The sequence below is a fragment of the Chiloscyllium plagiosum genome, unplaced genomic scaffold, assembly GCF_037043375.1.
Source record: "Chiloscyllium plagiosum isolate Xiang-an unplaced genomic scaffold, Cpla_swu_hap1 HiC_scaffold_45, whole genome shotgun sequence".
Taxonomy (NCBI): domain Eukaryota; kingdom Metazoa; phylum Chordata; class Chondrichthyes; order Orectolobiformes; family Hemiscylliidae; genus Chiloscyllium; species Chiloscyllium plagiosum.
The window spans coordinates 1977238-2004487 of record NW_028270183.1 but is presented as its reverse complement, the minus strand read 5'-3'; the positions used below and the strand labels follow the sequence as shown (position 1 = coordinate 2004487).

Here is a 27250-nt window from a genome sequence, read left to right as displayed (position 1 = left end):
CAATTCTCCAGTCCTCTGGGACCTCACTTGTGTTCAAGGAAGCTGCAAAGATATCTGTTAAGGCCCCAGCTATTTCCTCTCTCACTTCCTTCAATAACCTGGGATAAATCCCATCCAGACCTGGGGACTTGTCCACCTTAATGCCTTTTAGAATACCCAACACTTCCTCCCTCCTTATGCTGACTTGACCTACAGTAATCAAACATCTATCCCTCACCTCAACATCCATCATGTCCCTCTCCTTGGTGAATACCGATGCAAAGTACTTGTTAAGAATCTCACCCATTTTCTATGACTCCAGGCATATTTTTCCTCTTTTGTCCTTGAGTGGGCCAACCCTTTCTCTAGTTACCCTCTTGCTCCTTATATATGAATAAAAGGCTTTGGGGTTTTCCTTAACCCTGTTTGCTAAAGATATCTCATGCCTCTTTTTAGCCCTCTTAATTTCTCATTTCAGATTGTTCCTACATTCCTGATATTCTCCCAAAGCTTCACCTTCAGTCACCGAGACCTTCTGTATACTCCCTTCTTCCTCTTAGCTAGTCTCTCAATTTCACCTGCCATCCATGGTTCCATAATCTTGCCATTTCTATCCTTCATTCTCACAGGGCCATGTCTCTCCTGCACTCTAAGCAACCTCTCTTTAAAAGCTTATCAAATCTGGACTTACCGTCAAACTGTTGCTCCCAATCCACATTCCCCAGCTCCTGCCAAATTTTGCTATAGTTGGCCTTCCCCAAATTTAGCACACTTTCTTTAGGACCACCCTCGCCTTTGTCAATGAGTATTCTAAAACTTATGCAAGTGTGATCACTATTACCAAAATAATCCCCTACTGAAACTTCAACCACCAGGCCAGGCTCATTCCCCAATCCCAGGTCCAGGGTGGCCCCTTCCCCTGAACTATTCCCATACTGCTCTAGAAAACCCTCCTGCTGCTCCTCACAAATTCTGCTCCATCCGGAACTCTAACACAAAGTGAATCCCAGTCAATGTTGGGAAAATTAAAATCTCCCATCACCACCACCCTGCTGCTCTGACATCTTTCCATATTTATACCTCTATCTCACGCTCGCTGCTGGGACGCCTGTAGTACAGCCCCAACATTATTACCACATTCGATTTCTAAGCTCTGCCCAAATTGCCTCACTGCACGAGTCCTCCACAGCTGTGATATCCTCTCTGACCAGTCCTCCACCTCTTTTACGTCGCTCTCTATCCTGTCTGAAGCATCGATATCCTGGGATATTTAGTTGCCAATCATGCCCTTCCCTCAACCAAGTCTCAGTAATAGCAATAATATCATACTCACAGGTACTAATCCAAGCCCCAAATCCATCTGCCTTACCTGCTACACTTCTTGCATTAAAACAAATGCACCTCAGACCACCTGTCCCTTTGCGTTCATCATCATTGTTAAGAAAGCATATGGTGTTTTGGCTTTCATTAACAGGGGGATTCAGTTTAAGAGCCGTGAGGTTTTGCTATAGCTCTACAAGTCCCTGGTGAGACCACACTTGGAATATTGCATCTAGTTCTGGTCACTCTACTATAGGAAAGATACAGAGGTTTTGGAGAGGGTGCAAAGAAGGTTTACCAGGATGCTGCCTGGACTGGAGGGTTTGCCGTATGAAGAAAGGTTGAATAAGTTCGGACTTTTCTCTCTGGAGAGGAGGAGGAAGAGAGGAGGAGGAAGAGAGGAGACCTTATTGAGGTGTACAAGATAATGAGAGGAATAGATAGAGTCAATAGCCAGAGATCTTTCCCCAGGGCAGGATGATTGGTACGAGGAGTCATAGTTTTAAGATATTAGGAGGAAGGTATAGAGGAGAGTTGTGAATGTATGGAATGCGTTGCCAGCGGTGGTGGTGGAAGCAGAGTCATTAGGGACATTTAAGCGACTGCTGGACATGCACATGGACAGCAGTGAATTGAGGGGTGTGTAGGTTAAGTGATTATATTCTACATTAGGATTAAACCTCAGCACAACATCGTGGGCCTAAGGGCCTGTTCTGTGTTGTACTTTACTATGTTCTAGGTTATACCTGCTCCCAGCCTCCTCTTCCCCTTAGTCACACAGACTTCATTATCTAGTTCCTTACAGGCTTTAGTTAGTACCTCCTCCCTGTCCACTAACCACCTCATTTGGTTCCCATCCCCCTGCTACATTAGTTTAAACCCTTCCCAATTACAATAGCAAAAACATCCCCAAGGACATTGATTCCAGTCCAGCCCAGGTGTAGACCATCCAATCTGTAATAGTCCCACCTCCCCCAGAACCTGTCCCAATGTCCCAAAACTCTGAACCCCTCCCTCCTGCACCATCTCTCAGGAGGTAAACAGTCAAGAGGTGGAATTAAACAACACAGGAACCAACCTCAATCCACACTGTTCACAATGAATATGAGACTCCCTCTCTCTCGCTCTGAGGCAGAGCCAAGGAGGGAAAGTCACTGCACAGAGTCTGTGGGAGATGAAAAGGTCAAAGCTCTATCAGTGGGAATGGAACAGCAAGAGAAAGTGATTGGACTCAACATCATTCCCTCCCCCGAGGTACAGCTCCCCCCTCTCCTGGTGGATGTGACTCTCCCCAGGGTAAAGCTCCCCCCTCTCCTGGTGGATCTGACTCTCCCCAGGGTATAGCTCCCTCTCTCCTGATCCCTGTTCTATGATGATCAGGCCCCCACTGTTCACACTTGGCCTGAATCTGAAGATCCCCATATCAAACAGAACGTGCTCGAGTCGGTGGTCTCACCTCGTGGGTCATACAAGGTGACAGTCTTGTCATATGTTCCAGTAACCAGTACATCAGGCCGGTAAACCAGACAAAGCACAGCTGCCTTCCCCCTGTGGGAATAAAACTTCAGTCAATCACTGTACTGCTCCCGCTGTAACTGGGCAGCACTGTCCACCTCCTCCCCACGTACCAAGGACACCCCCCCACTCTCCTCCTCCCCCACCCCATATTGAGAGCAGCCCAGACTCAGTCACCCCTCTGCCCCTTCCCTGCAGATCCACAGTGTCAGACTGGAGGGCACCACAACTGGCATTTCCAATGCAGCCTCCGTAGAGGCACCGTGCAGCAAAGGGAGGGGGCCCTCAGGACGGTGGGGTTTCTCAGACCCCCATTCCACAGGTGCTGAGGGCACACAATAACCACCCCTGAGAGTCGGCAAAGATATCTGACATTTGGAAAGGATAAGCAGAAAAGGAACAGGAGGTGGGGCAGCTCAGATAGACAAAAATGAAACCAGAACAGCAACAAGAAATAATTTTGGTTTGGAGAATTGAAATGTCGAATCAATTGGGTGGAGATGGGAAATATCAGAGGAAGTAGACACTAGTCAGAAGCAGCTTGTAGCCCCAACTCCCCAACAGTGGCTCCACTCCACAACAGTTCAAACAGGAGACGCGCTCAGAATACATTCGGGAGTTTCTTAGAATAACACATTTGGGAACCAACCCAAGAATGGGATCATTTTTGTACTCAACAATTTGTAATGCTGCAAGATTAATTAACAATTTCGTAGGAAGAGTGATCATAACTTAATAAATTACACATTTACTTTCTGGGTGAGAAATCTGAGTCTAAAACGAGTGCTTTAAACTTAATTAAAAACTTTGTAAAGGTGTGAAGTTGGAGTTTGTTAAAGTGGACTGGGGAAATAGGTTACAGGTTAAGACAGTAGAGAAGCAGTGACAGACACTGAAGGAGATATGTCATAGCTCAACAAAAACATATTCTATTCAGAAGGAAAACCTCAATGAGGAGTGTGAACCATCCATGGTTGACTAAGGAAGCTGGCATCATGTCAGGCTTACAGAATACAGATACATGATGCAGAAATGAGTGTTTGGCAGAGGATTGGTAAAATTTTATAAAACAGCAAAGGATGGGTAAAAGAATAATAAAGAGGGAGAAATTGGAATATGAGAAATAATAAGCAGTATATAAAGAGACAGTAAAACATTCTCCAGTACTCAAACGGTATTGGTTTATTTTGGCTTTCCCAACACATTAAGTAACTTTGAAAGGTTACTGAGAGAGATAAGGGCTCGTGGTGTCAGTGGTGGTTTATTAACATGGTTGAGAATTGATAAACTGACAGGAAACCAAGGGCTCGGTTAAAGGAATAACTGGTAAACTGTAACCAGGGGAGTGCTGCTGTGCCTTAACTATACACAATCTGTATTAATGACCTGCAGGTAAGGTCATAGAACACGGTCACTGTTGGTTAGTGATTCAAGTCAGACAGGAAAGCAAGTTGTGAGGCAGAACCAAAGTCTGTAAAGAGACACGGCCCGGTTGAGTGAGTGACAGGAGGTGTGTAACATGAGAATTTAGGAGGTTGTCCACTTTGGCAGGAAGAAGAGAAAAGCAGTATATTATTTAACTGGAGAGGGGTTGCAGAACTCTGAGCTACGGGGGAGCTGGGAGCCTGGGACAACAAGTCATTAAGACGGCACATCGAAGTTTGGCCTTTATCACAAAAGGATGGAAATGTAAAAGGCACATGACAGCAGCTTTAGGCCTTTTGAGCCCACCCCATCAGACAACTGATGGGCCGAATAGCCTACTCCTTCTCTGACCTGAACTCAGGGAACAACCTGCTCACCAACTGAGCGGGCCCAGTTTACTTCCAGCTGCCTTTGCAGGGCGACAAGAATCATCACAAGAACACCTTCAGTTCGCGGGAGCAAATTACTGCAGCTGCTGGAATCTGTACCGACATCACAGCGTAGCATCCATGGAGAGACAGCAAGCTAACATTTCACAGCTCTGACAAACAGTCATCTAGACTCGAAACAGGAGCTTGCTCGCTCTCCACACTTTCTGCCTGACCGGCTGTGATCTCCAGTATTTGTTGTTTTCATCACTTTCAGTTCTCCCTACTGGGTTGTGACAGAGGGGTCAGGGATGGAGACACGGTCAGCTTCCTGGTCAGACTGTGTTGATGCAGCAACTGTAAACCTGACTGATAGCACAGCTTCAGCCTCTCCCCCTTCAATGGAGGATGCTGGAGCGGTGCCCAGTGGGATCCTCAGCTGCCCTCGGGGAACAGCACGAAGGACAAGTCCCGTCAGGGCCATACAGCATCACCAGAGGGTGTCTGGGTCAATCCTCACACAATCCGCACCCCACCCCCTCCTGAAACTCATCACTGGGGCAAATGACTGAGGCACAGACGTTACCTGATCTCTCGCACTCCTGCCCCCTCTGAAGCCATGTCCCAGAGCTTGACGCTACTGTCCCAGGATCCAGAGCAGAGTATGTGGTCCTGTGCTGCAAGAGCCCAAACCCAACCCTGTAACAAGAGCAGAGGATCACACTGGTCAAGAACAGGCAGAGAACTTCACAACAGAATCTAGAACACACCTTTCCAGAGCATCCTTCATGACCTCCAAATGTCCCAAAGTGCTCAACAGCAGAAAGTGGTGCCCTGAAGTGTAGTCAAGGTTTGCACAGCAAGATCCCATTAACCAGAAGACATGCTTGGGAAATAGTTATGGGGCAGGACCCAGATGTCCCAATCGAGGTGACAGACATCACCTGTCTAATGCCTAGCAGCAACAGCAGCTTTTCTCTCACTAGCTGCAGGCCTGCTGTTCAGACGATGAACTAGCCCTGTGCCACCACCACCCTCAGCAGCTCACCCCGACACTGCTCTCCTCACCCTGTGTGTCCCCCGTGGTTGGTCTCCGAGAGTTTTCACCAGCACCTTTTCCCCATCCTGTCCTAAACGTCGCAGGTCCCAGATATTCACATTCCGATCCCTGGATCCAGAAACACACAGCGAAGCATTCTGTACGACAGGAAGTAACAAAACGGTTACAATCTCAGCCATCAGCAGTTAGTCTGCCCCGGGACGGCAAGGATTGGTACAGGCACCTTTATCATTTGTCATATACATAAATATTAAGTAGGTTTGGTAGAGTGGTTAATAGTGAAGAAGATGGTTGTAGGTTACAGGAAGATACAGATGGGTTGGTCAGATGGACAGACCAATGACAGATAATATTTAACCTGATAACTACGAGGTGATACGCTTTGGAAGAAGAAACAAGATGAGGGAGTATTTGATGAATAAGGACACTGGGTAACTTAGAGGAGCAGAGGGATCTCAGGGTAATTATTCACAGATCCCTGAAGTCAGCAGAGCACATGAACAGGAGGGTTAAGGCGGCATATGGGACACTTGCTTTCATTTAGTCGTGGCGGAGAGTACTAAGAACAAGGATGTAATGCTGGAGTTGTACAGAGTGTTGGTCAGGCCACAGCTCAGTTAGTGTGTGTGTTTCTGGTCACCTCACTATAGGAAGGATGTGCTAGCATTAGAAGGGCTACAGGCAGACAGACAGGCAACCGGGGGGGGGCACAGGGACAGGGACAGACAGCAGCCCGGGAGGCACAGGGACAGACAGACAGCCCGGGAGGCACAGGGACAGGGACAGACAGCAGCCCGGGAGGCACAGGGACAGACAGACAGCCCGGGAGGCACAGGGACAGACAGACAGACAGACAGCCCGGGAGGCACAGGGACAGACAGACAGCCAGCCCGGGAGGCACAGGGACAGACAGACAGACAGACAGCCCGGGAGGCACAGGGACAGACAGACAGCCCGGGAGGCACAGGGACAGACAGACAGACAGACAGCCCGGGAGGCACAGGGACAGACAGACAGACAGCCCGGGAGGCACAGGGACAGACAGACAGACAGCAGCCCGGGAGGCACAGGGACAGACAGACAGACAGCCCGGGAGGCACAGGGACAGACAGACAGACAGCAGCCCGGGAGGCACAGGGACAGACAGACAGACAGCCCGGGAGGCACAGGGACAGACAGACAGACAGCAGCCCGGGAGGCACAGGGACAAACAGACAGACCGATGCCGAGGCAAAGGGACAGACAGACCGGGAGGCAAAGGGACAGACAGACAGACAGCCCGGGAGGCACAGGGACAGACAGACAGCCCGGGAGACACAGGGACAGACAGACAGACAGCAGCCCGGGAGGCACAGGGACAGACAGACAGACAGCCCGGGAGGCACAGGGACAGACAGACAGACAGCCCGGGAGGCACAGGGACAGACAGACAGACAGCCCAGGAGGCACAGGGACAGACAGACAGACAGCAGCCCGGGAGGCACAGGGACAGACAGACAGACCGCTCGGGAGGCACAGGGACAGACAGACAGACAGCCCGGGAGGCACAGGGACAGACAGACAGACAGCAGCCCGGGAGACACAGGGACAGACAGACAAACCGCTCGAGAGGCACATGGACAGACAGACAGACAGCCCGGGAGGCACAGGGACAGACAGACAGACAGACAGCCCGGGAGGCACAGGAACAGACAGACAGACAGCCCGGGAGGCACAGGGACAGACAGACAGACAGCCCGGGAGGCACAGGGACAGACAGGCAGCAGCCCGGGAGGCACAGGGACAGACAGACAGACCGCTGGCGAGGCACAGGGACAGACAGACAGACAGACCGGGAGGCACAGGGACAGACAGACAGACAGACCGGGAGGCACAGGGACAGACAGACAGACAGACAGCCCGGGAGGCACAGGGACAGACAGACAGACAGCCCGGGAGGCACAGGGACAGACAGACAGACAGCCCGGGAGGCACAGGGACAGACAGACAGACAGCAGCCCGGGAGGCACAGGGACAGACAGACAGACAGCCCGGGAGGCACAGGGACAGACAGACAGACAGACAGCCCAGGAGGCACAGGGACAGACAGACAGACAGACAGCCCAGGAGGCACAGGGACAGACAGACAGACAGCCCGGGAGGCACAGGGACAGGCAGACAGACAGCAGCCCGGGAGGCACAGGGACAGACAGACAGACAGCCCGGGAGGCACAGGGACAGACAGACAGACAGCAGCCCGGGAGGCACAGGGACAAACAGACAGACCGATGCCGAGGCAAAGGGACAGACAGACCGGGAGGCAAAGGGACAGACAGACAGACAGCCCGGGAGGCACAGGGACAGACAGACAGCCCGGGAGACACAGGGACAGACAGACAGACAGCAGCCCGGGAGGCACAGGGACAGACAGACAGACAGCCCGGGAGGCACAGGGACAGACAGACAGATAGCCCGGGAGGCACAGGGACAGACAGACAGACAGCCCAGGAGGCACAGGGACAGACAGACAGACAGCAGCCCGGGAGGCACAGGGACAGACAGACAGACCGCTCGGGAGGCACAGGGACAGACAGACAGACAGCCCGGGAGGCACAGGGACAGACAGACAGACAGCAGCCCGGGAGACACAGGGACAGACAGACAAACCGCTCGAGAGGCACATGGACAGACAGACAGACAGCCCGGGAGGCACAGGGACAGACAGACAGACAGACAGCCCGGGAGGCACAGGGACAGACAGACAGACAGCAGCCCGGGAGGCACAGGAACAGACAGACAGACAGCCCGGGAGGCACAGGGACAGACAGACAGCAGCCCGGGAGGCACAGGGACAGACAGACAGACCGCTGGCGAGGCACAGGGACAGACAGACAGACAGACCGGGAGGCACAGGGACAGACAGACAGACAGCCCGGGAGGCACAGGGACAGACAGACAGCCCGGGAGACACAGGGACAGACAGACAGACAGCATCCCGGGAGGCACAGGGACTGACAGACAGACAGCCCGGGAGGCACACGGACAGACAGACAGACAGCCCGGGAGGCACAGGGACAGACAGACAGACAGCAGCCCGGGAGGCACAGGGACAGACAGACAGACAGCAGCCCGGGAGGCACAGGGACAGACAGACAGACAGCAGCCCGGGAGGCACAGGGACAGACAGACAGACCGCTCGGGAGGCACAGGGACAGACAGACAGACAGCCCGGGAGGCACAGGGACAGACAGACAGACAGCAGCCCGGGAGACACAGGGACAGACAGACAAACCGCTCGAGAGGCACATGGACAGACAGACAGACAGCCCGGGAGGCACAGGGACAGACAGACAGACAGCCCGGGAGGCACAGGGACAGACAGACAGACAGCCCGGGAGGCACAGGGACAGACAGACAGACAGCCCGGGAGGCACAGGGACAGACAGACAGACAGACAGCCCGGGAGGCACAGGGACAGACAGACAGACAGCCCGGGAGGCACAGGGACAGACAGACAGACAGCCCGGGAGGCACAGGGACAGACAGACAGACAGCCCGGGAGGCACAGGGACAGACAGCCCGGGAGGCACAGGGACAGACAGACAGACAGCCCGGGAGGCACAGGGACAGACAGACAGACAGCCCGGGAGGCACAGGGACAGACAGACAGACAGCAGCCCGGGAGGCACAGGGACAGACAGACAGACAGCAGCCCGGGAGGCACAGGGACAGACAGACAGACCGCTCGGGAGGCACAGGGACAGACAGACAGACAGCCCGGGAGGCACAGGGACAGACAGACAGACAGCAGCCCGGGAGACACAGGGACAGACAGACAAACCGCTCGAGAGGCACATGGACAGACAGACAGACAGCCCGGGAGGCACAGGGACAGACAGACAGACAGCCCGGGAGGCACAGGGACAGACAGACAGACAGCCCGGGAGGCACAGGGACAGACAGACAGACAGACAGCCCGGGAGGCACAGGGACAGACAGACAGACAGCCCGGGAGGCACAGGGACAGACAGACAGACAGCCCGGGAGGCACAGGGACAAACAGACAGACAGCCCGGGAGGCACAGGGACAGACAGACAGACAGCCCGGGAGGCACAGGGACAGACAGACAGACAGCCCGGGAGGCACAGGGACAGACAGACAGACAGCCCGGGAGGCACAGGGACAGACAGACAGACAGCCCGGGAGGCACAGGGACAGACAGACAGACAGCCCGGGAGGCACAGGGACAGACAGACAGTCAGCCCGGGAGGCACAGGGACAGACAGACAGTCAGCCCGGGAGGCACAGGGACAGACAGACAGACAGTCAGCCCGGGAGGCACAGGGACGGACAGACAGACAGTCAGCCCGGGAGGCACAGGGACGGACAGACAGACAGTCAGCCCGGGAGGCACAGGGACGGACAGACAGACAGTCAGCCCGGGAGGCACAGGGACGGACAGACAGACAGTCAGCCCGGGAGGCACAGGGACGGACAGACAGACAGTCAGCCCGGGAGGCACAGGGACGGACAGACAGACAGACAGCCCGGGAGGCACAGGGACAGACAGACAGACCGGGAGGCACAGGGACAGACAGAAAGACCGGGAGGCACAGGGACAGACAGACAGACAGACCAGGAGGCACAGGGACAGACAGACAGACCGGGAGGCACAGGGACAGACAGACAGACAGACCGGGAGGCACAGGGACAGACAGACAGACAGACCGGGAGGCACAGGGACAGACAGACAGACAGACCGGGAGGCACAGGGACAGACAGACAGACCGGGAGGCACAGGGACAGACAGACAGACTGGGAGGCACAGGGACTGACAGACAGACAGACCGGGAGGCACAGGGACAGACAGACAGACCGGGAGGCACAGGGACAGACAGACAGACAGACCGGGAGGCACAGGGACAGACAGACAGACAGACCGGGAGGCACAGGGACAGACAGACAGACCGGGAGGCACAGGGACAGACAGACAGACAGACCGGGAGGCACAGGGACAGACAGACAGACAGACCGGGAGGCACAGGGACAGACAGACAGACAGACCGGGAGGCACAGGGACAGACAGACAGACCGGGAGGCACAGGGACAGACAGACAGACAGCCCGGGAGGCACAGGGACAGACAGACAGACAGCCCGGGAGGCACAGGGACAGACAGACAGCCCGGGAGGCACAGGGACAGACAGACAGCAGCTCAGGAGGCACAGGGACAGACAGACAGACAGCAGCTCAGGAGGCACAGGGACAGACAGACAGCAGCTCAGGAGGCACAGGGACAGACAGACAGACAGCAGCCCGGGAGGCACAGGGACAGACAGACAGGGAGGCACAGGGACAGACAGACAGGGAGGCACAGGGACAGGCAGACAGACAGCAGCCCGGGAGGCACAGGGACAGACAGCCAGCCCGGGAGGCACAGGGACAGATAGATAGACAGCCAGCCCGGGAGGCACAGGGACAGACAGCCAGCCCAGGAGGCACAGGGACCGACAGACAGACGGACCGACCGTGAGGCACGGGGGCAGACAGACAGACGGACTGACTGGGAGGCACGCGGGCAGACAGACAGACAGACCGAACGGGAGGCACGGGGGCAGACAGACAGACAGACCATGAGTCACGGGGCAGACAGACAGATGGGGAGGCACAGGGCGGGCAGACTGACACAAAGACCCTGCCCTGTGGACCCTGCAGTACTAATACAGTAGATTTGTCGGGATCACTTGCTACCAATTTACCTGAATCAACAAGACGGTGTCGACTGAGGCAAAATGTCCATCATTCAATGAGAAATGTTGAACCTTTGGATTACTAGTGGACCAAAGAGACAGATGCTCCTCAAGCTCAATACAAGCTGATGGCCAATCAAATTCCTTTCCTTTTAAAACAGAAACAGAATTAGAAAGAGACAGGTCTGACCAGAATCCAAACCACAGATCCAGCCTAAAACTCAACCACCCATTCACCCACTCTCTAACCGCAACACACATCTTGCCCTCATCCCCACCCAATCCCCCACAACAGTCGTGTCTCAGACAGGGACAGACCCAGACAGACAGAGACACAAACCTTCCAATACTGGGTAGCTCATCCCCAAGATCTTCTGGGCCCGGATTCTCCAAGTCACCTCATCAGTCAGGACGTACTGGAACGCTCGACAAACCAACGGCAACACTCCGAGCACAAACCTGGCATCCAGGTAGGAGCAGATCTCCAGCACCAGCTCCCAGGGGAGGGACAACAGACCTGACTGATCAGTGTCCCCAGCCAGCACCTGGCTGGAACGCAGTTTCACGTTCAAGTCTGATGCACTTGATTTGCTGATGCGAGTCTGGGTCTCGCTGCTTGGCTCTGGGGGACAGCTTTGGGGTCTGGGGCCAGACATTTCAGGGTTCCACACCCGGTCCACATACTCCTGGGCCTGGAGTTCCAGCTCATCCTCCTGTTCTAGGTCAGACTCACCCTCCAGGGTATGATGGGGCTGGGTGCTCAGTCTATCATGAGACTCACTCGTCATAATTTCTTCACTGCTCCAGTCTCAGTGGAACACAAGCTACAAAAACAAACCGAACATTAATTCACTCGGTGAATCCTGGAAAGAAGCCACAGGTTAAAGTAACTCAGGCTGTAGAAAGAATCTTTCCGCTTTCTGGGGAATCTGCAAATAGGGAACACAGTGTCAAAATAATTTAACAGGAACTCAGCAACAAGGAATTCCTTTTCTCAGAGGATGGATAGTCTTTGGAAATTTCAACCAACACGCAGCCGAGCCTTTTCCATTCAACTGGAATGGAAACAGGTTTATGATTGTCAAAGAAGTCAATGGTTATGAGGGAGTAGGCGGGAGAATGGAGCGGAGGCCAGTGATGACCATATTGATTGATGGAGCAGGCTTGGGGGGTTTAATTGGTTCTTCCTGACTCCTCAGTGTGCGGTGTTATGGGAAATTGTTGAAACACTTGTTCACAAGTCATGTCATGGCACACTACATTTCATCAGCTTGACAAATCACAGCATGACAGCTTGTCCTGGACGCTGAGAATTACCTGTCCTGCACAAAGTGAGGATATTTTCTAAGATCCAGACTCAGGTACCTAGATTAAAAGCATTTTACCCACATTTTAAAAAGCAAATAGATATTTTGCTGCTTCATTGCATGCAAGATTGTGTGCGAATCAATGCACAAAACATATTTAATGGAACATCCTACAAACCCATTGATGGGAGGAGAACGGGCAAGTCTTCACTTTTTAGACATCAGTTTCTTCTCTGCTCTCAGGGGAGAGATGTTTGATATTACGAATAAGTAAAGGTAGAATTAATTCAGAGTATGTGAATGGGTGGCTCAGCAACACACATTTAAACTAAATGATAAAATAATGAGAAACAACATGGAGAAAATAACAATCGACATAGTAGTGGGTTGTGATCCTGAACACACTGCCTAAAGGGGCTGTGAAAGCAGACACCATCAGAACTTTCAAAAAGGAACCAGATAAATGCAGAAAGGGAAAAATTTGTACGGCCTGGGGAAGAGAAACTGGACTCATTTCAGAATCAAAACAGGACAGTGACCTCTCCATGTCAGAAGCTACTTGCAGAGAAACTCAGTCCAATATAAATTAATTAGGGTGGCACAGTGGTTAGCACTGCTGCCTCACAGCGCCAGAGACCCGGGTTCAATTCCCGCCTCAGGTGACTGACTGTGTGGAGTTTGCACGTTCTCCCCGTGTCTGCGTGGGTTTCCTCCGGGTGCTCCGGTTTCCTCCCACAGTCCAAAGATGTGCAGGGTCAGGTGAATTGGCCATGCTAAATTGCCCGTAGTGTTAGGTAAGGGGTAAATGTAGGGGTATGGGTGGGTTTCGCTTCGGCGGGTCGGTGTGGACTTGTTGGGCCGAAGGGCCTGTTTCCACACTGTAATCTAATCTAATCTAATCTAATCTAATCTAACCCTCTCCAGTGACTGTCAGATCCCTACATCAGGAACACACTGCACCCCCTCCCATACCCCCACACTCAAGAATCTCCCCCTGCCCCTGGGAATCCTCTCCCCCCCCCCCTCAGGAACATTCCTCTGTGGACATCACTTTCCTGAAGCCATCCCCCGATCCCGATCCCGATCCCACACCTACTCTCTCTCCTTCCCCACCCTCAGGTTGCGGCCTGTGCTGTTAGGCCGGGCCTGCCGTGCGGCTGAGGCCGGGGATTTTCCGCTACCTCAGCTTCCGCATCCCCTCCGCCTACCGGCGGCGCAGTCAATATACGTCACTGATCCAGGTCACATGACAACAGGAGCGCAAAATTATGACGTCATATCAGTGACGCCACGGCGGAGCGCCGCAGCACTTGATTGGAGGATCGACACACTGGGCGTGGCGTCACGGCACGTCACTCGCCTGCTGACTGGAGTACAGGCATTCAGCGGGTGGATCGCCAGACCCACTGCGTGATTGGCGGAGCGGCCCTCACTGGGGCGGGGCACTAGACCTCCCGCCGGACTGGTGCAGAGGACCGCAGTAGGCGTGGCACCAGACCACTCGCCTGATTGGCGGAGCGGCCCTCACTGGGGCGGGGCACTAGACCTCCCGCCGGACTGGTGCAGAGGACCGCAGTAGGCGTGGCACCAGACCACCCGTCTGATTGGCGGAGCGGCCCTCACTGGGCGGGGCACTAGACCTCCCGCCGGACTGGTGCAGAGGACCGCAGTAGGCGTGGCACCAGACCACCCGTCTGATTGGCGGAACGGCCCTCACTGGGCGGGGCCGAGTTGAGGATTTGCGGCTGTAGGGCCGTCAGTGCGCGGTTTGGGATTGCAGGGCGGGACACGGTGTGAGCTGCAGTCCCGGTCAGCACCGTCGCTGTACTGTCGTGTATCAAAGCCTATGCTCCCTCACGTCCCCAGTAACAACTCAGGCCAATGCAGCTGAGGCCCAGGCCTTTCCATTGTAGCCAGTGACGCTGTGAACTAGCCCCTATGCCAGTGTCTAGGTCATGGAAAAAATACACTCAGCCCCTTGCAGCTTGATCTAAACTGTGAACTTTATAATAATGCTTAGCACTTTATGTGAAAGCCTCTACTATTTAAACACGGGTTGTTGGTTGTCTACCTTTGCACTATTGCTAACTTTATAAAGCAAACCTCACGTCATGCAGCATTAAGGAACAACCACTCTCTCCAGTCACAGCAGCTGATCATTTAAGGTGCCAGCTCTTGGTTTACTTTGCTAATCTTATTGGAAATGCTATGTCACACATCCTAAAACATAGCAAAATCACAGACACGGCCAGCTGTGGTCTATACCCTACAACACACAAGGTGCCTGAACTCAGTTACATTGTGAGACAAAAGAACGGCAGATATTGGAAACCAAGCAGCAGCACGCGATATATCCCTTCTTCAGATCTCGGGGGGTGGGTATAAGGCGAGCTGCAGATAAAGGGAGTGGGGCAGGGTGGCGAGATTCAGATAAAGTTAAAAATCACACACCAGGTTATAGTCCAACAGGTTTAATTGGAAGCACTAGCTTTCGGAGCGACGCTCCTTCATCAGGTGATTGTCAGGTGAAGGAGCGTCGCTCCGAAAGCTAGTGCTTCCAATTAAACCTGTTGGACTATAACCTGGTGTTGTGTGATTTTTAACTTTGTACACCCCAGTCCAACACCGGCATCTCCGAATCGAATTTGGTGAAGACAGACGGTACGACCTGGTTGGTTAATAGGAGGAATGACTCCGGTTGGTGGCTGAGAGGAATGGTAGGGAGGGAGAGGAGGGTTACTTAAAATTGGAAAACTCAATGCTGTAAAATTCCGAGCCACTCCAACCATTACAAAAACCTCATTTAACATTAAAGTTTCTCTCAACCAGTGTACTTTAATCACTCACTTGTGCACTATAAGCAGTACCTATTACAGAAGGTCCTGCACTCTGGAAAAAGCAATGGTATGGGATAAGGGAACTGCATAGCTACGGTGCAGGGTTAATAGTTTGTATCCAAATGACGAATCTTTAGCCTCAAAATGACTGCACTCTTGTTTAGTGTTGGGTGCAAGAGGAAATGGTCAGCAATCAGCTGCCTAGCATCTTAACATTCTTTTGCAGCCCAGTCCGTCTCTGCTGCAAATTTAGTAGCAAGCTAGGTTTATTCAAAATATCGTTTCATTTACATGACAGATGTTTTGCAATAAATTGTATCTTTGATCCTGTCCCACAGCTACGTGATGAAGGAGCAGTGCTCCGAAAGCTACTATTCCAAATAAACCTGTTGGACTATAACCTGATTTTTAAACTTTATTCACCCCAGTCAAACATCAACACCTCCACAACGCTGCAGGACTGAACAATCAAGTATACAGAAAGCCTAGACCCCGTCTCCACTACAAAACCAAGACTTAAATCACAACCCCAGGCACTTAACTTCGATAGCAAAAAAAAACAGAAGTGTCAAACAATTTAACTGCATACACAATTTCCTGCACAGAACACTGATTTCTATTACAGACCAACCCACTGTATGCTAAGCATCTCTCAGAGCGTATCAGTTTCAGTTAAACTATGTTCACTCCCACCCTTCATTACCGAAAGCATAAGATCATTCAGAATGCTATTCCAGTTTGACTCAGCACTTACTGTATTCAAAGCGAGAAGGCTGTGCTGCCAGCTCTTTAGCATCTCATCTGAAAGACAACTTAATGTGAAACTACATCCATCTGGCCCAGTGGGATACAGGCAGTTACTGGTCCACTAAAGCCATTTGAAGCAACAGCAGCAATTCAGCATGATATTGGGTGTTGTTTTGAAACAAAAAAGTGAAGTTGCTCATTTACCCATATCACTGGCTATGACTGCTTCCATTACCCAACATTAGGAGTGTCTTCCCACATCAATGTCGTTCCACGATTTAGATACAGCATCACTGCAGTAACAGCAATAGGTCTACAAAATCGACAGGGTGGGTAATCGGAGACTTCTTCCACAGACGGCAAGGTTAACTCCAAGAGGACCCAGGTGAGAGAAGGAAAATTTGGGGAGAATTGCAGGGAACATTTTTCAGAGGGTGGTGGGTGCCTGGAATGCACTGCCAGGTGGAGCTGGTAGAAGCAGGCTCATTCGCGATGTTTAACGTATACCTTGATAGACACATGAACGGGAGGTGAATAGAGGGATAGAGACTGCACATGGTAATAAGCAGCGGATCAAAATAAGGATAAGGAATCCGTGCAGGCGTGGTGAGCTCCTGTGCTGTATTGCATATTCCAAGGCTGGATGGTTTGTAAGTTAGAGGGGAACTTGCACGTGACGGTACTTCCATGAATCTGCTGTAGAAGTTGTGGGTTTGGAAGGTCGTATCGAGGGAGCAAATGGAGTGGAAAGATTCAGAAGTTTTCAGCCTGGTAACTAGGAATCTGCAGCTGTTGCTTTCACACACATCACAGCAGATTGAAATCAAGCACTTGAGGATAGAATGTAGGTTTAATAATGATGAACACCAATACCAATTGGCTATAACAGCACATGACATAGAGGTGGTCAGAGTTAACACAATTCCGCATTCTGCTTCCCAATGTTTTCAAATTAATTAGACCTGCTTCCAGCTCCTGAGCTATTCCTCAGATGAAAAACAGAAATTGCTGGAAATACTCAAGTCAGGCAGTGTCTGTGGACAGAGAGAAAGAGTTAATGTTTCAAGTTAATGACCTTTATAGGCTTCAGCTTGCCAGTACGAAACATGACCTTCCAGGTACAAACTAGAGTCGCTCCTTATTTGTGCTCAGACCAAATCTTGGAGAGGCCACAGTAAGATCATTAATTTCCATAATACAAGAACAACAAGACTGATACAAACTGCAGTCGTGACAAAACAAATCTTAGTCCTTAAAAAAAATACATAAAAATCAAAAAATCTTAGTTAAGGAAAGGTGCAAGCAGCTGGCATTACAACAAACATGCTGCACCTTTACAATGCAACACTGCTGCAAAAGGGCAGGAAAGGGACAGGTCAGAGTTGAAAGTTCAGCAAGAGAATCGGAGAAATTCATGACGGAACCAGACATCCCTTAGCACCCACTGTCCCCACCCCTTGGCTGCATACCTCATTCAGTTAAGTCACCCATTAGTGTACAGACTTTCCCTCTTAAAATGACATCTTTGCATTACTGCCCACACACAGGCTGGACAGGGGCTGCTGTGTTCAGGTCAGGTCAGATTTCTCTCTGGTTTCTCCCTCTCCCTGGGCAGAAAAGGAATTAAACGTGGAATGACCTCCATTTCGGTGCTGTAACAAAATGGCAATTGCACGCTCCCAGGATCAGACCGACTGCTTTAATAAAGGAGTGGGGTGTTTAAACAGATTGTTCTTGGATTTTCCACTCAAATCCAGACTGCTGATGGTGACAGGAACACAAACAGGGAATGGCAAAAGGCATGCTAGGCAACTGCAGCCTGTTCGAGAATATCCCTTTACTGAAACCAACGTCCAGTTTAAAAGACAGCCCTGCTCAATCCCTACTCATTTTGTAAACACAACACCACAAAATAAACATGGTTAGTTTTCTCAGTCTGGCAAAATGACAACCTCAATTTACAACGGACAGAAAATAAACAATTGTAAGTCACTATAAAAAGGGTTACTAAAACCAGTGTCAGGGCACTCCATCTCCAGCAGGACTTGTGATCCTCAAATGAGGAATATTCCTGAGCTGCAGAAGACCATGACAATCGGGTCGCCATTACACAGCCAGTCAGGTCAATACAAACTCTCCACTCAGTGGCAGGGCCCCATTTGGGAAGTGTACAGAAACTCCAGACCTCACTTATCAGCTTATCTCCAGCCCACCACCCCCAGTTACAGATACAACTAGATTTGCTGCTGTAACTAGGACCACAGACAGGAGGCCTAGAATTCAAATTCACAAAATGTGCTTCAAATGATTTATTGAAAAAAAAAACTGGAATTGTTACAAGTAAACACAGGAGTCCCATGGAAAGCTGCCATTCCTCAGTTAGCTTCCACCAACAGGGAGAGTCAGACAGATAGATATATCTTTAACCCTGCTACAAAACATCTGCAGCAGCAACATTCAGCAGAAAAATCTGAAAGGATCTTTCAGACAATAAGTTTGATAAATGTTTTCAATTCTTCCCCTTTTCAATAGAAATGATAGAGTGCATAGAAACCTGTGATTCCATTAAAACAACGCAGCCGGATTGGTCTCTTGTAATGTTTCTTTGCTTCCCGCCCCATCTCACCTCCCCCCTCTGTTATAAACAGGTTACATCTTGATTACACCAGCATGACATAAATACAATGCTGTTTATTTCTACGAATGATATTTAGGAAGATACACTGTATTGCGCATGCAACATTCACAGCCCACAAATAGCTAATCAGACAGCCCCAATTCACAGCCAGATAAATCCAATCATTTGGGTCCAGTGGACAGGCAGAGGAACATTATTAACAGATTTACCCATCTCTCATGCTCATTCTCACTTGTGCTGTTGCTGAGGCCACAGCTATCAATTAAACAAATATTAATAAATTAACAGACACAGAATCGACTGGCAGGAAGATCAAGCCCAGAATTAAATCAGAATAAAAGCAAAATACTGCTGATTCTGAAACTCTGAAATAAAAACCATGTAGCACTGGAGAAACTCAGGCTTGATGACTCTCTTTCTCCACCCACAGATGCGAACATTAAGTCCAATAGGTCTTCTACTTGTGCCTTTGAAGAGTCACAACTCCAATTGGACTTCAAATGTTAACTCTCTCTCTCTCTCTCTACAGATGATTCCAAACTGCTGAATTGCTCCAGGACTATGTAGCTAGTACTGAATTCATCATGGTTGATTGGAGCCACAAGGATACTTCCCCACTTGAAGATTTTGGGTCACAGAGAGATCAGGGGAATCAGCTTAATCATTTTTCCCGCAGGGTATTCCATACTAAATCACTGCCTGAAAAATCCCAGTCACCCCCTGGTGCTGCCTGTTCCTCTAGCTTTATGGCCACAGTGCACTCTTCCTTCAGGGTCGTTCTAGGGTTTGTTCTGACAGCCAGCTACAAATGTACCAGACACGGGTCCAAACACTTACACACCTGTGCGGTAAGAATCTATACTTGTAGGAAGTTCAAACACTGACATCAACCAATTATAACGAGTAGAGATTCTTCAAGTTTAGAACAATGAAAAGGAACATTTAAGGGCAGATGGGCAACAGAGAACTTTGTCAGCATGGTGCAGTGAGGATAGAGGCTGGATGGTAAACATGAGAGTTGCCAATAGCATAGGATGAGGATCAAACCTCATGCTATTACCAGACCCTTCTCCACCCTGAAGGGTCAACACCATCTGTAACCTCCCCCAACATTCATGCACCATGAATATGGTCCACACAGCTCATGTGCCCTAAATCTGACATACACATCTCAAACACCCCACTGGAAGAGCAAGGACTCACACGATCATCTGAGAAGCCACAGGAATGACAGACAGAACATTTCAACCTGAAAAGGAACTACATTTTTCCCACCCAAACCCAGGCTACTGCCCCCAGACGATTGACAGAGCTCCACTGCATATGGGGAGGTTTTCCCAGTCAAGGACAGGGTTTGGGTGAAGGCTCTTTCATTGAGCACCACAGACTTAGAGACAAGACTGGGAGACTGTAGGCCTCCCAACTGACCAATGGTGACCAACATTTGGGGGGGAGGAGAAGCCAAGTTCAAAGACCTGTGGAGAGTCAGGAAGCAAAATAACTTTCAGGATATTGCTCCAGGATTTACACAGGTGCAGTTGAATTTCCACACATCATCCCTCCAGCTGGTTCTCAGGTTGTGTCTAGCCTACCTTCAGACAACAAATTCTGCCTTAGGGAAAGTTGCCACAGGAGCATTAAAACCACAGAAAGCTATTTATTTTTATTTTGAGAGAAAGAAAGTGACAGGCAGGCACATCTACAAGTGTGTTCGACATCAACTTTTGCTTAAGATTGGAAATAAATTACATAAAACGTCCAAGAGGAAGGGCTCAATCTGGCAACATGAAATGCCAGCCAACCAAATTAAATATCCCCTTGCCAGCCTTCAAACAAGAGCATTCAGTCCCCCGCAGTTCCCACCAGCTAATTCACACTGGTGCTTTACCTGCCTATCCCAATACAGGAACAACTGACTCGACTGACTTAGGATAAGGTCAACACTCCAGCATCTGATGACACGCGCTGGTCAAGTTGTTCTGTTACATGGAGCTAACTAAACATCTTAAAAAAAGGCCACAGAAGCAACTAAGTCTTTTTATAAAAAGTTTGCGTTTTTTTCTCTTTGAACACTTGCCATTTAGTTTACACATTTGCATTAAGGACATGGAGACGGGAGGATGCAGCAGCACATTATCACAAAACAAACCCAACAGTTCATAGTTCACCAGGGCATTGCCACAGAATGACAGTACAGACTTGCTTCATTACAGTATCAAGGTTACAGGCTTTCAGACCGGCCTCTCCTGTCCACTTCCGGCCTCGAGGGGAGCGCAGGGCTGAGTGTCTCTCCACATTGTGACTCATTGGAAATGGTAGTGAAGCCTTGATCTACACACACATTACGACTTATTATGTTCTAATCAGAGATCACTAGACTATTATAGCTCACCTCCATGCAGTCTGATTTTAAACAGTGACTCTCTTGGATGACTGCTGGGGTATCTATGCGACAATACAAAGCTTGGTACACTCTCTAGTTTTAATGTGTTAAAAAAGATTTGTTTTCCTTTTAATTTTAAAAACATCTACTCTTAAACCACAGCACAAGCATCAGACTTGCAACTTTCCAAATTTAGATGTGGACAAGGCCGCTTGAATCTAGCTGATTGTTAATCTCGTGGAATTCTTCACTAAGCTTGCCTATGTTTAATGTTTTTTCCCTAAAATCCCCACACTTTGACCCCTCCCGAGTTGTCCAACTGAGAGATTTGACCCTCGAGAACTTTGGAATGTCCGTGTGTAGTGGAAGATTCTCTTCAGAGAGAAGGCGTGCAAGATCCCTCCGCTAATTAATCCAGTTTGCTCTGGTTTAGAGGCTCTATCCCCCCAGTATTTTCAGAGAAAGGGAGCTTGTTTTTGTCCCACCAACTCCACCCTAACCCCCCAGTGACAGGGCAGTGCAACTCCAAGATGTGGATGATTTCCCATTAGCCCGCCCAGCGACAGAAACCTGAAAAGAGAGAGAGAGAGAGAGACACAGAGAATTTAGTATCAATCCAGTGTATAAACTAGCCAACAAATAACATTAAAATAATCACAATGACCCCAAACAATTATCAAATCAGTTTGTAACTGCCACAGTTACACTCCTAAATGCCTTCAAACAGATCAGAGCCAGGCACAGAGATTTCTTTCAGCACTGGGGTAAAAACAAGGAGTGTGAAAACAAAACAATCTTCCTAACCCTCTTTCTGTTTCACATCTCTATCCAAAAAAAAAAATAACCTCACTCAGGCCACAGGAATCAAACACCAGGGGTTGGCTGAGGGAGATACTACATATTGGAAAGGGGATGGATCAGTAATGTCTAGCCCTAACCGATGCCATCTGATCGCAAAAGGCCCACCTGACATGGTATCCATTAATCTCAGCTATACGCCATAGAATGCAGACAGCCTGTCCTTCAGAAGTGGTGGGAACTGCTCTGAAAATTGCTGCCAGTTCTCCTCACCAACCTGCTCCTTGAAGCCATGTAGGATCTGCAAGACAACACAGTACCTGGTTAGAAAGCAGTGAATAGTAGGTCTCTCTAAAAGCTTGGCATTTGCAACATGCTTTCTGGGTGGGAAAACAAGTATCATCGAAATACCACCTGCTAAAGTTAAAAAGGTGAAGTAAATGAATTATCCAGGTTAACACATGGCAGGGTTCCTGATTCAATGGTAAGCCTGCTCGATGCAAGCTGCATTAGCCAGGGCTCTGGGAGGTGGAGATTGGGTTGGATGGTGGCAGGTTCCTAGTGCACCTGCACTAGACAACAAACCATTTATCCATTTATCAGCTGCCACAACAGCTTGAATTAGCACAGCCTTACTGCAATAAAGCATCTGGTGCATTACCAACAGAATTAAAATGGAGCCAAAGAGTCACTCAGTAGTAGCTAGACAGAACTGAAGATCAAGACAACTAGGCAAGTTCATCTCTAATTTAATGGAATTACTAAGGCAGTGAACAGCAAGATGAAATGGTTAGGATTCCAGTCATTCAATGAAATGTGGTCAAAGTATGCCAGGGAGATGGGAGGCGTACTTCAGGAACATGCGATTCAGGAAATGCTGGAAACTGGTAATATACACACATTTCTCACTTGGATGAGCTTGAGTATGCCTCAGAGATGCTAATATCCAGTCTTAAACAACACCATACCAAAGGGGGCAAGGCACATTACCATAGAGAGAGAGGTTAAGTCCTCAGTCTAGACCATAGAGCAACTATGGACACAGCTCGCTTTGCTCTTTATTCACTAGCATAAAGAGCAAAGGGAGCTGTGTTCTTTATGCTCTGCATCCCACAGAACAGCAACACATGGTCGCAGCATCATTCATCCAGACAGACTGCTAGCTGGGAACTAAGTGACAGCAGGCCACAAGGGTTTTGGTTTGGGTGGTGCAGAGAGGACATTGTCCACCGAATGAACACCCACCTTGTAAAACATGTCACGTAGGTCATCCTTCGGGTTCACCCATGAAGCAACAGCATCGCAGAAGAAAATGAAATCCTGTAAGAAACGAAATAGTCAGTTTTAATTAGCTTGCAAACTACTTTCCCCATAAATGCAATAAACATACTTTCCTGGATGAGTGCAGCTGCAACACGACAAAGAAGCTTCATATCTTCCATAACAAAAGCAGCACCACACCCACTTTCAACAATATTCACTGTCCTTACCAACGACAGCATGCATTACTGCTGCTGCGTCTACAAAATGCACTTCAGTAGCTAATCAAGAGTTTCCCCAACAGCACCTTCTAAACCCATAGCCACTACCATCCAGAAGGACGTGGGCAGCAGATCATGGGAATACTAGCTGCTACTTCCCCAAAGTCAAACCATCCTAATTTGAAACTATAATCACTGTTCCCTAGCAAAATTCTGGAACTCTCTCCCTAACCATGGGGCTGTAACTACAAATGGATTGCAGTGGTTCAAGGGAGGCAGCTCACCATCACCTTCTGAAGTCACATTAGCAATGGATGGGTAACAAATGCTGACTTAAAACAGTGACACCCAACAACCCATACCAGAGGAGAACATATGAAAACACCCACTGGTCTGATAGATAATCAATCTGCCTGACATTAGTTAACTCAGTGACCCAGGATAGACTCTCAAACAGACAATGTAAAGAAGATTTCCTTACCTGCACCACACCCCCTGGATTCACTCCAATCATCATACAGATCCCACGGAAGGCAGAGTCCTTCTCTTCATTATCACGGATATTTCTCAGAGATGTGCACCTGGGAATTACAAAGCCACAATGGCAGTTAAATGCAGCAAAATCCAAATCTGCACTAGACTTATGACTCATCAGGATGTGGGTTTCAGGAATGACTGGCTCTGAAAAAGCTTGTAAGAAGCAGAACAGCAGCCCACACACAGCGACAGAGCTCACTCCTTCCATCCACACTGTAAACACTGAATGGTTCCAAGTGTAGATGGAAGGAAAAGGAAATGAATACTCACCATGGTCTGATAAACTGCTGTAACATAGGTGCAACTTCCTGGGGACACACATATCCCAAACGGCCAATAGTAATAGCTGTGGGGAGGAGAGATAGAAAGATGAAAAAAAATCAAAACAAAAATCAATGGGATCACTGCTGATAAGAGCTACCCCCAAAGCCAACACGCTCAGAATAGAAAAGTTCAACATTCCTTAGTTCAGGATTCAAATGTCTGCGTTTTCTAGTCATCACAGCAGTGTTGTACAACAACACAGTAAACCATTCCAAAAGGTTCAATACTGAGTGAACCAACCAAATGGCAGAATAATTTCGGACAGACTGTGATGCAGTGGCATAAACATATTTTCAGTAAGTTACCTATAAATGAGAATCCCATAATGGGATTTATAAGTCACATGCCTGCCCCAAAACCATAAACCTCACAGGCCTGTGTACTTGCCAAGAGTTTTAGGAGACATAACAGATTTTGGCTGCTTCAGAATGCCCTCAATATTGCTGTTTAGTCAGAGACCAGAATTAAACATCTGTCATGAGGTGAAGTACAGATATTGAATATCTACAGCATCCAGTGGTAATACACTGCATGGAGCTGAGGTTATTTTCCAACTTGTCCTGCATTTCCTTTTACATCCAGCTCTTAGAGTTGGCAACTGTGTTGGGCAGGCCTAAATCAGAACAATGGTTTTTTGAAATCAGGTGGTCACATGTGACTCCAAACAAGGACAGCACAGAGTGCACTTCTTTTGCTATCTTACCAGTGTTCTCGAGTAGAGTCTTGGGAGTGTTTGGTCTGTTGATTATTTCCACTAAGTTATTCAGAACCAGTGATACATACGGCTGCATCTCAGCACCTGTCAGGGCAGATCAATATTTATTTTCTACTTCCATATCATTCCAGTAATTTCCCCACACAGCAAGACACTTCACATGAATACTACCAAATACATCATCTTCACCACTTCCAAACCCAAAACAAACTACCTCAAACTGCTGCAGACCGTGGGTACAAGGACCTCAGTGTTGACAGAAAGGAAATTCCCAGTATTTTGTGTACGTTCTATGTGGCTCTCTGTTACCATTATGCAACGGGAGAAAAAGAGAATATGAAAGTGGTGAAGAGGGTGCCTGTGAAGCAGACTGCTTTGTTCTGGATGGTGTCAAGCTTCTGCTGTGTTCTTAGAGCTGCACTCACCCAGGAACTGGGAGGGTACTCCATTACACTCCTGACATGTGCCTTGTAGATGGTGGTCAGCAAGTGAGCTACTCTCATGGCTCCAAATTGCTCTTGGAAACACTATTTATATGGTTGGTCCTGTTCCGTTACTGGTTACATCCTGGTAATTGCCAGAATATTCAAAGTGGAAATGAATTCTTATGAACTATAAAATTCATCTGAAGGTTACCATTGTTCTCAAAACAGTATGCTAGGAAAACTCAGTAGGTAGCAACAATTAGAAAAACAAAGCAACTTTCTAAAAGATCCTCAATAAATCTATTTTCAATTGCTGCTATTTCTCTCCCACAATAATGTTCAAACAAGCAGCTGGGGACCTCTGGGATGAGATTCTCCCAACATCAAGAAACACCTCACCTCACTGGAACAATGAGTAACTTTCACATCTCCAATCTGGTTAGACACACTTAACCAACCTGATAAAACCGCTAGAGCAGGTGGAACTTGAACTCAAGCCCTCTAGCTCAGAGGTAGGGACACTACCACTGCACAAGTGTTCCTCAAATCAGATTATATTATAAAATAGATTCAACCAACACTCCAACCTCCACTCCACGCTCTATGAAAAACAAGAACTTACCCATCTGCATGCAAATCTCCCCAATCGCCCAGGTGGCATTATTGCACACAGAAATAAACTCCGGGTTCAAGTTGGTTCCCAAGATTGGCATGAACTCAGCTAAAACAGAGAAGGAAGTAGTCAGGGACCCAAATTACACAGATTCACATCATTCCACCAACAGGGTAATGTTTCAGACTTGACCCTACTTTCTAAAGTTGCATTACCTTCCCCAGGACAGGGGTCATCCTGAATCTGGGTTGGAGGCTCTAGCTTCGAAGAGGACAGTGTCTGTTTTAAATAGCTCATTGGTATCTCTAAACCACTCCGGAACCAAAAGCAAAGGAAACTATGGGGCAGCTGCCAGCCAGAAACTGCACAGCCACCATTCAGACAGGGATGGCAACATTCATCGCAGACAAAGCACAGCAAGAGAAAATGAAACAAACTGTAGAACAGACAGCACCAATAATCAAACCACAGCTCAGCAATGTATAATCATTCATTTCCACAGCATCAAAAATGACCTCCACTCAGGAGTTCCCCCAACTTTCACCCACCTGACAGTTACAGGAGGGAAGCACCTAACAAACTAGTAAGAAACCAGTTCTGTACAAGAGGTCAGACACCCCCTGGGTATCCAATAGCACAAAACTTACCTATACACTGTTTGACATGCTGGAAACAAGCTTTGGTAAGATCCCCCAGAAGCGCAAACGAACTCTGCCGAACCTCAGGCATTGTATCCTACAGGGAGGGATATAATTATCAAAAGATCACACCACTATACAGTCAACATTATCCTCTGCCTCACTCAATAAGCCCAGCTTCCCATACAATAAGGGGCTCCTTCCACTGCCCATCAAGTTAACCAGATCACAGGTATACAGTCCACAGGAAACATGGGGCTGCAGTTCAGGAATGACTCTTCTGGTTTCAGCAGCGAGGCCAGGATCAGATTACCCAGTGATTTAGTCACCCCAGTGTTGGTTCACAGACCCAAGAGTGACATGCTCACTGACAAACAGTGGCGGCACACATTGCCAGAGGTCAACTATTCA

At 49.2% G+C, this 27250-nt stretch overlaps 2 protein-coding genes across 7 annotated transcripts in view; both read right to left on the bottom strand.

The window, feature by feature from the left end:
* fbxw9 (F-box and WD repeat domain containing 9) overlaps positions 1 to 13928 on the bottom strand; it is a 30712-nt gene extending 16784 nt beyond the window's left edge. For 3 of the 6 annotated variants that reach the window (XM_043695076.2, XM_043695083.2, XM_087983500.1), the window contains exons 1-6: positions 13800 to 13928; positions 11737 to 12220; positions 11406 to 11545; positions 5676 to 5804; positions 5194 to 5306; positions 2756 to 2847 (exon numbers count right to left, since the gene is read on the bottom strand). In XM_043695076.2, coding sequence (XP_043551011.1) covers positions 2756 to 2847; positions 5194 to 5306; positions 5676 to 5804; positions 11406 to 11545; positions 11737 to 12184 — 922 coding nt within the window. In that variant the 5' untranslated portion in view covers positions 12185 to 12220; positions 13800 to 13928. Of the gene's footprint in view, positions 1 to 2755; positions 2848 to 5193; positions 5307 to 5675; positions 5805 to 11405; positions 11546 to 11736; positions 12221 to 12881; positions 13401 to 13795 lie in introns of those variants that run through there. The other 3 variants (XM_043695078.2, XM_043695080.2, XM_043695077.2) reach the window with 3 other exon arrangements.
* Positions 13929 to 18581: 4653 nt separating this feature from the next.
* LOC122552327 (transportin-2) overlaps positions 18582 to 27250 on the bottom strand; it is a 37418-nt gene continuing 28749 nt past the window's right edge. Inside the window, exons 17-24 of the mRNA XM_043695073.2 lie at positions 26849 to 26936; positions 26211 to 26309; positions 25152 to 25247; positions 24395 to 24470; positions 24069 to 24168; positions 23352 to 23426; positions 22275 to 22407; positions 18582 to 21878 (exon numbers count right to left, since the gene is read on the bottom strand). Of these exons, the coding sequence (XP_043551008.1) occupies positions 22300 to 22407; positions 23352 to 23426; positions 24069 to 24168; positions 24395 to 24470; positions 25152 to 25247; positions 26211 to 26309; positions 26849 to 26936 (642 nt within the window). The 3' untranslated portion in view covers positions 18582 to 21878; positions 22275 to 22299. The remainder of the gene's footprint in view (positions 21879 to 22274; positions 22408 to 23351; positions 23427 to 24068; positions 24169 to 24394; positions 24471 to 25151; positions 25248 to 26210; positions 26310 to 26848; positions 26937 to 27250) is intronic.